The sequence below is a fragment of the Solanum tuberosum genome, unplaced genomic scaffold, assembly GCF_000226075.1.
Source record: "Solanum tuberosum cultivar DM 1-3 516 R44 unplaced genomic scaffold, SolTub_3.0 scf00133, whole genome shotgun sequence".
Classification (NCBI taxonomy): domain Eukaryota; kingdom Viridiplantae; phylum Streptophyta; class Magnoliopsida; order Solanales; family Solanaceae; genus Solanum; species Solanum tuberosum.
This window is the reverse complement of record NW_006239056.1, coordinates 705866-720167: the sequence shown is the minus strand read 5'-3', so window position 1 is coordinate 720167 and position 14302 is coordinate 705866. Positions and strand designations below refer to the sequence as shown.

General features: G+C 29.3%; 1 protein-coding gene across 1 annotated transcript; it reads right to left on the bottom strand.

Annotated features, from left to right (window-relative positions):
- Nucleotides 1-5937: 5937 nt before the first annotated feature.
- On the bottom strand, nt 5938-7922 carry LOC102606099 (uncharacterized). Its single transcript, XM_006351144.2, has 4 exons — nt 7851-7922; nt 7604-7732; nt 7406-7506; nt 5938-6616 (listed from the first exon to the last, which is right to left on the bottom strand). Exons 2-4 carry the CDS (start codon nt 7699-7701, stop codon nt 6120-6122), a joined length of 696 nt encoding a protein of 231 aa, XP_006351206.1. The 5' UTR covers nt 7702-7732; nt 7851-7922; the 3' UTR covers nt 5938-6119.
- Between the last annotated feature and the right edge of the window lie 6380 nt (nt 7923-14302).

Sequence of the window (14302 nt, the reverse complement as noted above, 5' to 3'; positions counted from 1 at the left end):
TATTTCTTTAATAGTTAATCTATTTTATCTTGGAAGGAATTAATCTACAACCTCAGATACTTGAGGGTATTAAATTTCTTAGGAACACACAGTAAATTTTATGGACTCGAATAATTCTTTTCTATTTCTTTTTATCTTTTATTGTTTCTAACCTGTTTACTAATCTGAATACCGGAGTCAACAATAAGTACCCTAGCTATCTAGAATAGTGCTTGAAACCACTGATAAGATTATGCTGCAACAAGCATGACCAAAATTTATGGCAATATCTCATCCAAAAGAACAGTAGTTGTCCTTTCTATCCTTAGATTTATGGATAAGTTTCACTGATCAAATTGTCCCTATTTTGTGCATGCTAATTACTACCTCTCATCCTTTCGCTCGAGTGGTGTTTAATTTTTGTCCTTCGAACTCTATTAAATATAGAAATAAAAAGTATGAGCTCAAAATATTTATTTTTATCTTACAAATCATATTTAGTTATGATTATGTTCTACATTGATAATAGCAATTGTTTAACCATACTATACATCTAATTCTGGATTCACCTTATGTGAATGATGCGTAAGAAAATACAAAATACAAAGTAAACGAAGACATAAAATTGACATATAAGAAGCAAATATGTCCATTTTAAGTTACATACATACTACTTCCTCCATTTCATATTAATTGAATTTTTGAGGTGTTTCACACCCTTTAAGAAAAGTAGATTAAGACATAAATTGAACATAATTTTCTATTTTTCCCTTATTAATTATTGCCAAATTTATTGAAGTCATCACATTGAAAATCCAAATGAAGGGTAAAATTGAAAAAACACTCTAAAAGTAGTCTTGAAAATTGAACAATTAAGTTAATTTGAAAAATAAAAAATGCCTCAAAAATTCAATTAATATGGAATGGAGAAAGCAATTTTGTTACGATAAAATTAAAAGGTACTTCAAGAAAGATTTGTAAAATTATTTCAAAAATATATTTTCCTCCCTGCCAATCACAAGCATTGTCTTTTTCATTTTGTCTGAACAAAAAGATTTGATTATTATCTTATCATGAAGCCGCCATATCTTTTGACATATATATTCCAAGATTTGAAAAATATATTTTGTGAAAAAGATCCTAAAAGAAAAGACAGCTGGAATTTCATTTAGTCACGTGATATAATTAATAAATTACTTAATTCGACTCTACCAATAACAACATTAGGATATGCTCACCACGTCAGCCTCACACATTAAGTCATTAATGCAATTCATATTACTTGCACCAAAATAATAAGGGAAAAATAAAATATACTCCCGAACTATCATAAATGATATGCAGATATTTTCCGTCATATTTTTAAGACATTAATGTCTCTATCGTTCAAAAACTAGAATATATATACCCTTATACTAACAACGAGTGCTTCTTCAATAACTTTTTGATGTCTTCTTCTTCTATTATGCCTAGGTGTAAGAAGAAGTTTCTGAATGTTGAAACAAATGCAAGTGCAACAACAATCTAAGGCTGAAAAGCAAGTGGAGAAACAAGCCCAAGTAGTTCTACAAAGTATGTGACAAATTCCCAAATTGTAGCAAGTAGAGGAGCAAGAAAACTGCAAAGAAACAGAGGAAAATCAAGTTAATTCTTTGACTTTGATTCGGAGTATGAAGGTCAAACTAACTAATGTTCGATGTAAATACAGATATAAAATCTTCAATTGTCCAAATTGTAAATTGAAACAAGAAGAGTACAATGATAATAACCATTTACTTCCTAATTCCGTGTATCAGTATATAAGAAGTCACATTCAATAAGTCTATTTTACAACAACAACAACAGCACATTCCGTGAAATTTCACAAATATGGTCTGGGGAGGATAGAGTGTACTATACGCAAGCCTTGGTACATCAAACAGGATCCATGCTCATGCATTCTTTTGGCTACACAATCTTTTGGTTCTTTACAAGCCTATTGTGATACTGATTGGGGATCTTGCCTTGATACTAGGAGTTCCATCACTTGGTATATGATAAAATTTGGGGACTCTTTACTTTCTTGGAAATCAAAAAAGCAATCCGCTGTCTCAAAGAGTTCTGACGAAGCAGAATACAGAAGCATGGCTTCTACTGTTGCTGAAGTTACATGGATAATTGGTCTTTTTCATGAACTGGATATGCCTCTTGTCTTACATGTTGTTATACATAGTGTTAGCACTGCTGCCATTAGAGGCGAAGCCAAGGTTAGGAGTTTGGGGGTTCTAAATCAATTTTCTTTAGAGGTTCACATGTTGATAAACATATATTTAATTAATTTTCTAATACAAATATAGGGTCTACGAAAAAGCTAGTGAGTTCGTCCGAACCCATGAACCCCAACCTAACTCCTCCTCTGACTGCCATCCATATTGCATCTAATCCTGTCTTTCATGAAAGAACCAAACATATTGACATTGATTATCATTTCATTAGGGAGAAGATTCAAAGAGGTCTTGTATTCATTCAGCATTTGGCCACTCCTGAGCAACTTGCTAATGTATTAACCAAAGGCCTTGGCCTAAGTATCGATAATCTTCGCGTAAGAAAAATATATATAACAAAAATTTCTTTTAATTTGTGATAGATTTTTATACTTTCTCTGAATCAAAAAATGAAAAACTACCAAAAAAAATAAAAATATTCTACAACATTATATATAAGTGAGTAAATTTTATAGTAATCCTAAAAGTTCTGAGATTAGAAAACAACGTCTCTGTTTATCTCTTGCATTATTTAATCTAAGGATTGTTATTGGCATATATTAAAATCATATGGTTTATTTCTAGCCATTAATTTAATATTAAGAGGATTTATTGTCTAGTTTAAAATGTATACCTATTAATACACAATTTGACATATATATACAACTATGATTGTTTTGGGTTTGGAAGCGCAAAAATGAGGATAAAAAAGGGTCTCTTAAATAATTGTACAACTGCTAAAAAAAAAATTCCAACAAAACAATTGCATTATATAATTTTAATTTTATTATGAAATTTAAAATATAACAAATATTCTTTAATTGTAAAATGACACGACACATGAAAAAATTAAAAATTAATTATCTTATTTTTATACTAGGAAGTCGGAAAGTGGCATTAACGGTAACATGAGAATTAGTCGGGGGCAGCAGTTGCCCATCATTTTCTCGTGGCTACCTGAACTCGAATTAGTGTCCTTTACCTTGGATCTTTTTTTTTTTACGCTTTCCCATTTACCCCATTACTAATTATTATCTTCTTCTTCGTTTATATAACTTCATTTCTTTTTTCTCACCATAAATCTTAAAAACTTCGCTGATGGGTGGTTAAATGAAGAAGAAAGAGAGATAAATGGAATACAACAAGCATAAAAGCGCTAAATAAAGATTGTTGCCATAAATTTTTTTCTTAATTAACTGTTGCTATAGAGATAACTGGTTGTATATATATGTTAAATTATGTATTTAAAGGACATATATATTTAAATTTGGATAACCTTCACAAAGATATACCTTTGACGCAGTGGTAATTGATGTCCATTCAAACTCGAAAGTTCCGGTTCAAACCTCAAACAACCACACACCATGGTGTCCATTCAAACTCGAAAGTTCCGGTTCAAACCTCAAAGGCTTAGCTTATCAAAGATTAGTAGGAAGGTTGTTATATCTCACCATTTCCGTGCCCAACATTTGCCTATGTAGTCAAGTTCTCAAGAAAGTGCAACAAGGGATGATTAAGACTCGTCATGTTAGAACAAAGGATTAACTAAAGTAAGACATAAATTGAAATAGAGAGAGTATGAGTTAGTTTGGAAAATATAACAATTCAAGACAATCAAAAGGGTAAATAATGCAAAATATCTTAATTTCATTCTCTGTTATAGTTTGGGCTCATTCATATTTTCACCATTTCAATCCGTCTATTCTCCAACAACAAAATGGAGTGAAATTTCACAAATGGGGTCTGGAGAGGATAAAATATACGCAGACCTTGCTATCACCTTGAGAAAGACCCTCGACTCAATTACAACAATTTTAGGTAGTAACAAAAAAAGAAAACATAACAACTAATAAGAGAAACGATGCAAAGCCTACCGGAAAAGAAAATAAACAACAACAGAATAATACAATAGCGCGAAACACAAGAACCAAATGAAGATAGATATCAAAAATCAGAACTAACCATCAGTCTATATTGCGTATACAATATTGTAAGGAATTAAGAAACTGACCAAAGTATAATAGGATTGACACCATGGCTGATTTCAAGGGTTGAGGGATGCAAAAAATTTCTATGTAATTATCACAAGAATATATAATTAATTAGCCATTCTTCTGCCAAAAGAAAAAAAAAACAGTGAATAACTGCTTTCTTTCGGAGGAAATCAAAAGAACAAAGCACTATGCAGCTTGAGTGATGAAGACAATTCTGAAATGAACATGAAGTAATTGTAGGAGATATACTCGTTTGAAGTTGACCTTGTACAATGGCGAAGCCAGGAAGTATGCTCGTTTGAAGTTGACCTTGTCTTGTATATGAGTTTACATTAAAACTTAATTGGTAGGATACGAAAGAAACCTCCCGCCATAGAGAAGAGATCGAAAGTCTGGGTCCCCTCGATCACCCTCCCTCTCCAAATGGTCCAACGAATCCAGCTGAGCACAGATCTACTCTTCGAATCACAAGCAACAATAGAATGAAACCGTTCAAAAGGGGTACGATATCAGGCCTTGCGGGATAAGGTCAGCTAATTAGACCAGATAGGACAATCGGTTGAGTTTGCTAAGAGGTTTTGGATACGAGATATGCAAAAAGATATCTCTCCCATCTCTCTCAAAGCTTTAACCTCCTGTAGAACGACCCAAGCAACTTGACTTTGTGCTAGAGGTTCTTCATGACCTTAATTCACATCCAACACACTTCCCACCAAGGGTGGAGCTATAGCCACCCCCAGGGTGTCTAAGTGGATACCCTTCGTTGGAAATTTTCGTTGTATATATATGTCAAATTCTGTATTGACAAAAGCTATACCTTTGGCGAAGTGGTAATGGGTGTCCATTCAAACCTAGAAGTTCCGGTTCAAACCCCACTTAAGACTTGACCTTTACCTAGATACAATCAACTTAATTGAGTTCAGATCAAGTTACATACGTAGAATGGTTCAAATCTTATCCTGAAAGTCCGAGTTGTTACAACTTTTATCATTGATCTCGTTGTCATTGACATTGTTGTAATTAATCTGCATCCTTGTAATCATTATTTCCTCCTCATCCCCTGTGAATCCATCTCATTTACCATATAGTGTGGAGGCTTTTCACTTTGATAAAACTATACAAATTAGCACTGTTGGAGGATGCAAAAGCTTATCAAAGATTAGTAGGAAGGATGTTGTATCTCACCATATCCATGCCCAACATTGTCTATATAGTCAATTTATACACAAACTAAAAGTGTCTCACATGAGAAGTGTACTTGTTTAGGCCTGCTCATGTCATCACAATAGGATCACCAGATTTTATGTTATTTTTCATATCCACAAACCAGGATATCGATGACTAGAAACATTATTAAGTTTGGTTATTCATTGGTGTCATAGAAATTGCAACAAGGGCTGATTAAAAAGCCTCTTCATGTTTAGAACAAAGGAACAACTCGAAGACTTACTCGTTGAACGCCTAGGGAAGGCACAACATGTGTGTTTAGCCTCCGCGTTGAGCAAGCTAACCGAGAAGTGGCGATCAAAGCTAGACTCTTAATTCTAATGTGTATTTTAAGGGGTGCACAAAAGGCAGACTAATAATATGTAAAAGGAAACAGAGGAGAGTTTAGCACAGATAACTGTCAACAAAAAAAAAAGTGGACTATTATCATAAAATACAAACCAAATTCTTTGTTAAAACAAGATTAAATGTATTACAATTCTTTACACTATCAGAGTATACAAGTTAAACAATATATTAGGCGAAAACTTCAGAATTTACAAGATTTAGAAGACCATAGAATTGAGAACCTATGTTGTTCAGACTCTCCAAAAGTATATATATATTGTGATCACATCTATGTCAGATCAAACACACACCCCGTGAGATTTTTGAAGAGTCTGAGAACCCCCTCCTTTTATGCTCTCCTTCGTGAACGTGTTGAACCCTTAACGAACATTCCCTTTTGTGCAAATTTTGTTCTTCTACTCACTCGGATGTGATCATCGATAGGACCATTTTTGAACTTCTTCTTCTTGTGGTGGTGGATTGAATCATTAACAATTTGGACTTGCATATGATGACTCTTTGGCTTCAAAGACTTCCTCATATGTTCTTTTCTATGTTCCCTCATTGATTTTCTTCTTTTTGTGTCATCAGATTTAATAGAGTCTTGTGATTCACTAAAATTACTAGAAATATCAACAAGTGCTTCTTCAATATCTTTTTGATGTCTTCTTCTTCTATTATGTCTAGGTGTAAGAAGAAGTTTCTGAATGTTGAAACAAATGCAAGTGCAACAACAATCTAAGGCTGAAAAGCAAGTGGAGAAACAAGCCCAAGTAGTTCTACAAAGTATGTGACAAATGCACTGACAAATTCCCAACTTGTAAAGCAAGTAGAGGAACAAGAAAACTGCAAATAAACATAGGAAAATCAAGTTAGTTACTACTTCTGTTTCAATTTGTTTGACTTGATTCAGAGTACGAGAGTCAAACTAAATACAAACATAGAATCTTCAACTTTTTGAAATAAAATGTAAATATTCTTTGGCTATCCAAAATGTAACTAAGACAAACAAATTAAAACAGAGAGAGAGTACAATGATATAATCATGTTAGAGCTATGTTACAGTCAAATATGAAGGGCAAATACGAGACAACTTGCTAACAACAACGATATTAAATGACTCAAAACTCTAACGGAGAACGAAATTAAGATATTTTTCTACAGTAGATAGAGGAGTACTATTACCATTTTTCCTAAAACAAGACAATCAAATTATAGTTGAATAACAATTTGTGGAAAACCTTGATATCTGGTGTATTTTGCACAAATTCCTTGATATCATTTTACTTAACATTAAAAACCTTCTACTCACATTCAATCAATCTATTTTCCAATAACAAATACAGTAAAATTTCACAAATAGGATTTGAACAGGATAGAGTATACGCATGCCTTGCTATCACCTTGAGAAAGATCCTCGGCTCAATTGCAGCAATTTTAGGTGTAAAAAAGAAAACATAACAACTAAAAAGAGAAAAGGTACAAAGGCTACTAGAAAAGAAAATAAACAACAACAGAATAATATAATAACACGAAACACAAGAACCAAATGAAGATAGATATCAAAAACCAGAACTAACAATCAGTCTATATTGCATATATATATATAATATTGTAAGGAATTAAGAAACTAACCAAAGTATAATAGGATTGAAACCATGGCTGATTTCAAGAGTTGAGGGATGCAAAAATTTTCTATGTAACAAAGAAAATCCCATGTTGGGGCACATGCTGTACTGAAATGTTAATCAATTAACTATATCAAAACATAATTAAAAAAAATCAAATGAAGAGAAATTTTACCCTAAAAATTAAGATAAAAAATTAACATACCTACAAGCTTTTCCAGACAAAAAATCAAGTGGATGACCAAACAATTTGCCAACAATATCACCAAAACCTGATAATAATGCACCCATCACATTCCCCATTCTTCACTAATTATAACAAACTCATAATTTCCTGCAATTAAATACAATTCTCATTCACTAAATAACAAATTATTAATAAATTTCAACAAAGGATAATCTTACTATACTAATTATTAATTAAAACTGAAAAGGAAAAAAGGAAAACTTACAGGAAGTTGATTAGTCATCGATGCCTAAAAATTTACATACCTACCCGTCACATTCCCCATATATTCTCCACTGAATAAATAATGACAAGAGAATATAATTAATTAGTCATTCTTCTGCCAAAAGAAAAAAAAAACAGTAAATAACTGCTTTCAATAGTGGGAAATTTCTTTCAATTCTTATCTTATAAACGAGAAATTATACGGTAAAATCATTAAATTTTTTCTCTTGTAAAATTACTCAATCAAACTTGTCGTTAAAAAACCCCCCACTTTAATTTACACTCTTAACGTTTTGAATTCGAGAAACTATACCTCTTTCACATTTTAAATTAAATGTAATAATAGACCTTGATGTTAAATCAATTATTAGAAATAAGTTGATTTATTATATATTTTTATAATGTAAAAATTGGTGTTTAATTAATATGAATTAAAAGTATATAATATGAATACATGCATAAATCAAATATTCATCAAACACTTCGACAAATTTTATTTGTGTAACTGTTTTTATCAAAAAACAATAAGAAAAGTGTAAAACATTTATTTTTTTATAACTATGCATAATTTTTTTTGACGAAATAACTTTTTTCCTTTTTCTTTGGATGTGATTTTGTAGTTGTTGAGACAAAAGTCACTATAATCAACTTCATATTTAGAATTAACACTATCAGTGAGACTTGTGTATGCATTATATAGATATAGCAACTTTTTAAGCATTAAAATATCTTATCAATAATTGTAAACCGTTAGTTTTTGTTGATATTTTTTCCTTTTTTGTTTATAATTTTTAATGATTTTAAGTTTTTCGTTTTCTTTGCAGGATGATTGGTGTTTAATTCGATGGATTTGAATCTTTATTTTGATTTTTGATTTTTGTATATTATTAAAGTTATTATCTACACATATTTAATGTATATCATTTATTTAATGAATAATATTATTTAATAATAAGTTAAATTTTAAAATTGTCAATAAATTAATATTCACAATTATTTTTATCAACTAACACGTATAGTAGTAATAATAATAAAAAAGTAATAAAACCATAAAAGTATTAAATTTCATACTTTTTTCCCTTTAATTTCTTTCTTTTGACATTTAAGCTCTCTTTTCTTTTTTGCATGAATTTTCATTTTCTAGAGTTTCAAATTAACTTGATCCATTTTGTATCTACTAATATTGGAAATTTTATTTCATAGAATCGCGTAAAATAGCAACAAAAGATTAACCGAAAGAAAAAACTTTGTTGTGATTTAATCAAAGGAAATGGGTTTAGTTGGGGAAAATATCTGAAATATATCCGAACTTTGACCGAAATTGATGTTACGATATTGAACTTTGGAAAGGACCTTTTACCTGCATGCACTATTTAGTAGTGTATTTTAAAGGTATATATGTGCCCACGTGGACACGTTACTATTTATAATTATGCAATATTTATGATGTCCACGTGGGCACATATATACCTTTAAAATACACTATTAAATAGTGCAGGGGTAAAAGGTCCTCCATAAAATTTGGTACCGTAACAACAATTTCGGCCAAAGTTAAAATATTTTTCAAACCCTGTTCTCTACTATAACTTATAAGTTGAGTCACTTTTTATAGTGATTCCATTACACCTGCATAATTGTCTAATAGATTCAAAAAATAATCTTTTAATTTATGATAGGCTTTAATACTTTCTTTGAATATAAGTATTCTACAATATTATATATGTGTGAGTAAGTTTTATAGTAATCCTAAAAATTTTGAGAATAGAAAATTTGTATTATTGAGGATTGTTATTGACATATCTTTAAAATATATATGGCTTATTTCTAGCCATTGATTTAACATTAAAAGTATATATTATCTAGTTTAAAATGTAAAAAGTGTATTATTTTTCAAATCTAAAATGTAAAGGGCGTAAAGTAATTTTTAAATGATAAATTTAATTGAGTGATTTTATAAGAGAAAAATCCTAAGTTGAGTGACTTTTTAAATACACAACAAAGTTCGATTTTGATATGTAATTTTCGATAGTTGAGCAACCTTTCGAGATATTTTCTCTATATATAAATTATCTGCTAATTTTATCATAAGAAATCAAGTGAATTTATCACACTATAAGAAAAGTGAATTTTAACCTTCATTTTTTTAGGTCAGAATATGAATTCGTTCATTATATGCATATTTATAATAATTAATTTTTCTATCAATCGTCATGATTTATTTTTTAATTCACCATTAAGAAAGAGTTAAAATTCAGTCATTAAAAATAATAATATTTAATTGTAATAAATTAATTAACCCTAAATAGAAAAAAGATTTATGCCGTAGTTTTTTCCATTAAATTTACATTTTGACCTTTTTGGAGAGGCTATTTTCCTTTGAAATGGAGCGAGAATCATCCATGATGTTGACAGGGATTGGGTTTGAGAAATGGATCAAGAAGGATCGATGAGGAAACTACGACATCTTTAGTATCGGGATTCGAGTTTCTTCTGGTAAATTAGTATCGGAATTCAGGGCTAAAAGGTTTGTGGGAAGACATTCAAATTATAAATTTTAGTATATAATTATCCAAAAAAATAAGAAGATTGAATCTCTAGTATATTAATTATAATCATTTGTTTCTCGAGTGTTTTTAGAGAGGAATCCGATGAGGAGGTTATAAATACATAATGAAGTGCTTTTTGTTTGCTCAAGTTTTTGTGTGAACAAAACCAACTTACGCTTAAATTATCGGTCTTAATATTTGTATTAATATAGATATGGATAAATTAGTTGTATTGGATGCATATGGCAGTGATGTGAAAATAATTAAATAAAGAATTGAGAATTCATATAATCGATCTTGACTTGAGTTTCGTAGTTATTGTTGTTGTTGGAATGCACACAACAAAATGTAATTACATCCTAACAATTAAACTCAATTATCTGCTGACTAATTAATTACATGGTCTATCAAACATGTCAGACAATGTAATTACACGTAATTACACCATAACAGAGTGACTTTCGAAACAGGTCCTAATTAAACATGAAACATGTGAAAAATCAAACATCTCTAAACTTTTGGCCAAAATTTGGCCATAATAGTATTTTACCTAATGTTATTTTACCTTTTTAAACATTTTTACCCTTTTAACTTTAATACTTTTAACTAAAAATGAAAAAAGATTAGTTTATTTTAAAATAAATAAGATATTATAATTTTTTTAAATATCTGGCCAAATTCTGACCAAATTTTCTGGCCATTTAGCATTACCCTTATTTTTTATTATCCAAACCTCTATTCACTATTATGAATTTTAATTTTTTTTCAAACTAAGTCTACATAAGTCAATAGTCTAGATAGTAGGGGGGGTCTTACGTTTATATCTTTTTCATTTTTATCAACTAAAAACAGTAAATCGTTAATATAAATATTAACCAATGGAATTAATATAACTACTTGAAACAGCTTGAGATAATCGAATTGTTAAGAAGCATCATGCCTAATTTGCAAGACATTTAGGTATATTAGTTTGTGATCGTAATATATGTCCGTTGTGCATACATTTATGGGCTGACATCGAGGAATATATGATGAATCCTGTATTAACAAGCATTTTTTTTTAGTTTTCCATTAATGTCTAATACTTATCATTTCATCACGATACTTGTTGATACATGTTAACAATTATTACTGTAAGGATTCAAACAATTTTTGTTTTGCCTTCTTTCTTCTTTCACATATGAAGAAATTTTTGAACCCTGACCTCTTCTAGCTAAAAACTAATCTAAACCAATGAGTCATGTAACTTACTTCTAAGTACATAGTTAAATTTTTAACTATCCTTCTATAAATAGCACGACTCAATATTATATTTACTCTTGTTATTAGGGGTGTACAAAATCGAACCAAACCGTAAACCGAATCAAACCGGAAAAAAAATCCCGACTAGTGGTTTGGTTTGACTTGGTTTGGTATTGGAAAAAAAAACCCGATTATATTTGGATTGGTTTGGTTTTAACTAAAAAAAACTAACCCAAGACCAACCCACCCCGACATTATATATATAATTTTAAAATTTTATTTTATACATAAAATATTTACTTTGATATAATTTTAAATATTTCTTATACTATTTCATAGTTTTTTATCTTTTAATATATTATTTCAAGTTTAAAATTTAGAATTCGGAATGGTCCAATAAAGATTATAGTTCATAGATGTTGATGATTATAATAAAACTTAAATCAAAATCAAATTAATACTAATGCAAAAAGAAAATCAATTCAACACTAAGAATGACAATAATATTGAATATTTGTTCTTTAGTTTTACATTGGTTTAGACAATTAAAATACATAATCTAATTTTAATTTTCCTTAAATATTTAGTAATGTAACTAATACTTATTAAACTTATTTTAGCATGATTTTAATACTTTTAAATTATGATCATTTTCATTACGACTTTGCAATTATTTATTTTTATATGATGATTTCATTATTATTTTTTATTGAATATTTTTGTGTCATTAGTTACTCATCTCATATTTTGTGTTATTTTTTTTAAGAAACACCTTAGATAATTGTATTTTGGTTGGACTAAAGAAATATTTGGAGCACAAGTTAATTATATGTTTGTATGCAAACTTTACCAAAAAAATCCAAAAATCTGAAAAAAAATTGAGGTTTATTAATTTGGTTTGATTTATAAATTTAAAAATTCGACACAATGGTTTGGTTTGGTATTTGAAAACCCGAACCAACCCGAGGTTGAAAATCCGAAAAATTCGAATTTTATTAGTTTGGTTTGGTTTATAAATTTAAATTTTTTATTACAAATGATATGGTTTGATATTTGAAAAACCCGAACCAACTCGGTCATGTACACTCCTACTTGTTATGATTGCTTATTTTCTTTTTCTTTCCTTCTTTATATTTTTTGAATTTTTATTACTCATATCATTACTTTACTAACTCAAAGAAAGACTTTGTTTTGGTTTAATAAAAAGAAATGGGTTTAACAGTTAGGGGTTGTTTGGTAGTATGTTAGAAAAATTAATGTATGCATTAATTACTAATACCTTATTTGGTACTTTTTCCATCCTATATATAACTAATGCAAATATTAATTATAGGAAAAAGAATAAAAAATACCCTCTAACTTTCATTTTTTAGTTGATCGTACCCTTACTATTAGTATCAAGTTATTCATATTCCTACCGTTAAGAAACTATAAGGTGTTAACGGTAAGGGTAATGTCAACAAATAAATGAAAGTTGAGGAGTATTTTTGATCATTTTCTCTTAGTTATACACTTTATTGTGTATTACTAATAAATGGTTTTAACTTTTAATGCATGCATTACGAATTTACTATGGTTAAAGATCCAATTACCCCTTAAAATCTTGTTCACATCTTTTCCACTATTATTGTAAATGGTATGTTTATAAATATAACTGTTTATGCGATGCATGCTATTTTTAGTGATTCCTATATAAACTTCCCTTATAAAAGAAAAATGTCTCTCATTATTTTTTGCTAAATAATTTTTTTTAGTTTCTATGGAATTAAGAAATAATTATGCGTAAATTATAGAAATACACATCTTTTGTTTCACTTATTTCCATTATTCCCTTTTACTTTTAAAAATCTCCAAAATCTCTTATTTCTTTAATGTATCCGAGCTGCATATTAATGTATCCAAGCCAATATTTAATGTATCTGAGCTACATATTATATATCCGAGCTACATATTAATGTATCCGAACTTCAATTATTGTATCCGATTTTTTTAATTTTTAAGGGATTGATGTAATTAGAAACTTATTAGGGATAAATTGTAATTTCATATTAAAACTATGGGATTTGTGTAATTTACCCAATTATTATTAAGGTGGAGTGAAAATGCAGTTACTATGAATTTTTATTAAAATTTTGATTTTATTAAGTCATTAATTTTATCAAGACGCCCTTGATTTCATACAAATTCAACCGTCTTAACAAACTTTAAATCGTGTTAATTCAACGTAAATGTCTGCAAGTAATACTAAACAATATTTTTATTATAGAAAACAACTATGTGAGTGCAAAATGTTAAAACTAATTAAGATTGTTCCTTGATTCCTCCCAACTAGGGGTGTACATGGTCGGGTTGGTTCGGATTTTTCAAATATCAAACCAAACCATTTGTGTCGAATTTTTAAATTTATAAACCAAACCAAACCAATAAAACTCGGGTTTTTCAACCTCGGATTTTTTCGGGTTTTTTCAGGTTTTTCGGTTTTTCGGGTTGTTTTGAGTTTTTCCGGCAAAGTATTCATACAAACATATAATTTACTTGTACTTCAAATATTTATTTAATCCTATGAAAATACAACTATCTAAGTGTTTCTTAAGAAAATAACACACAATATGATATGATTAATGACACTAAAATATCCAACAAAAAATAATAATAATGAAATCGC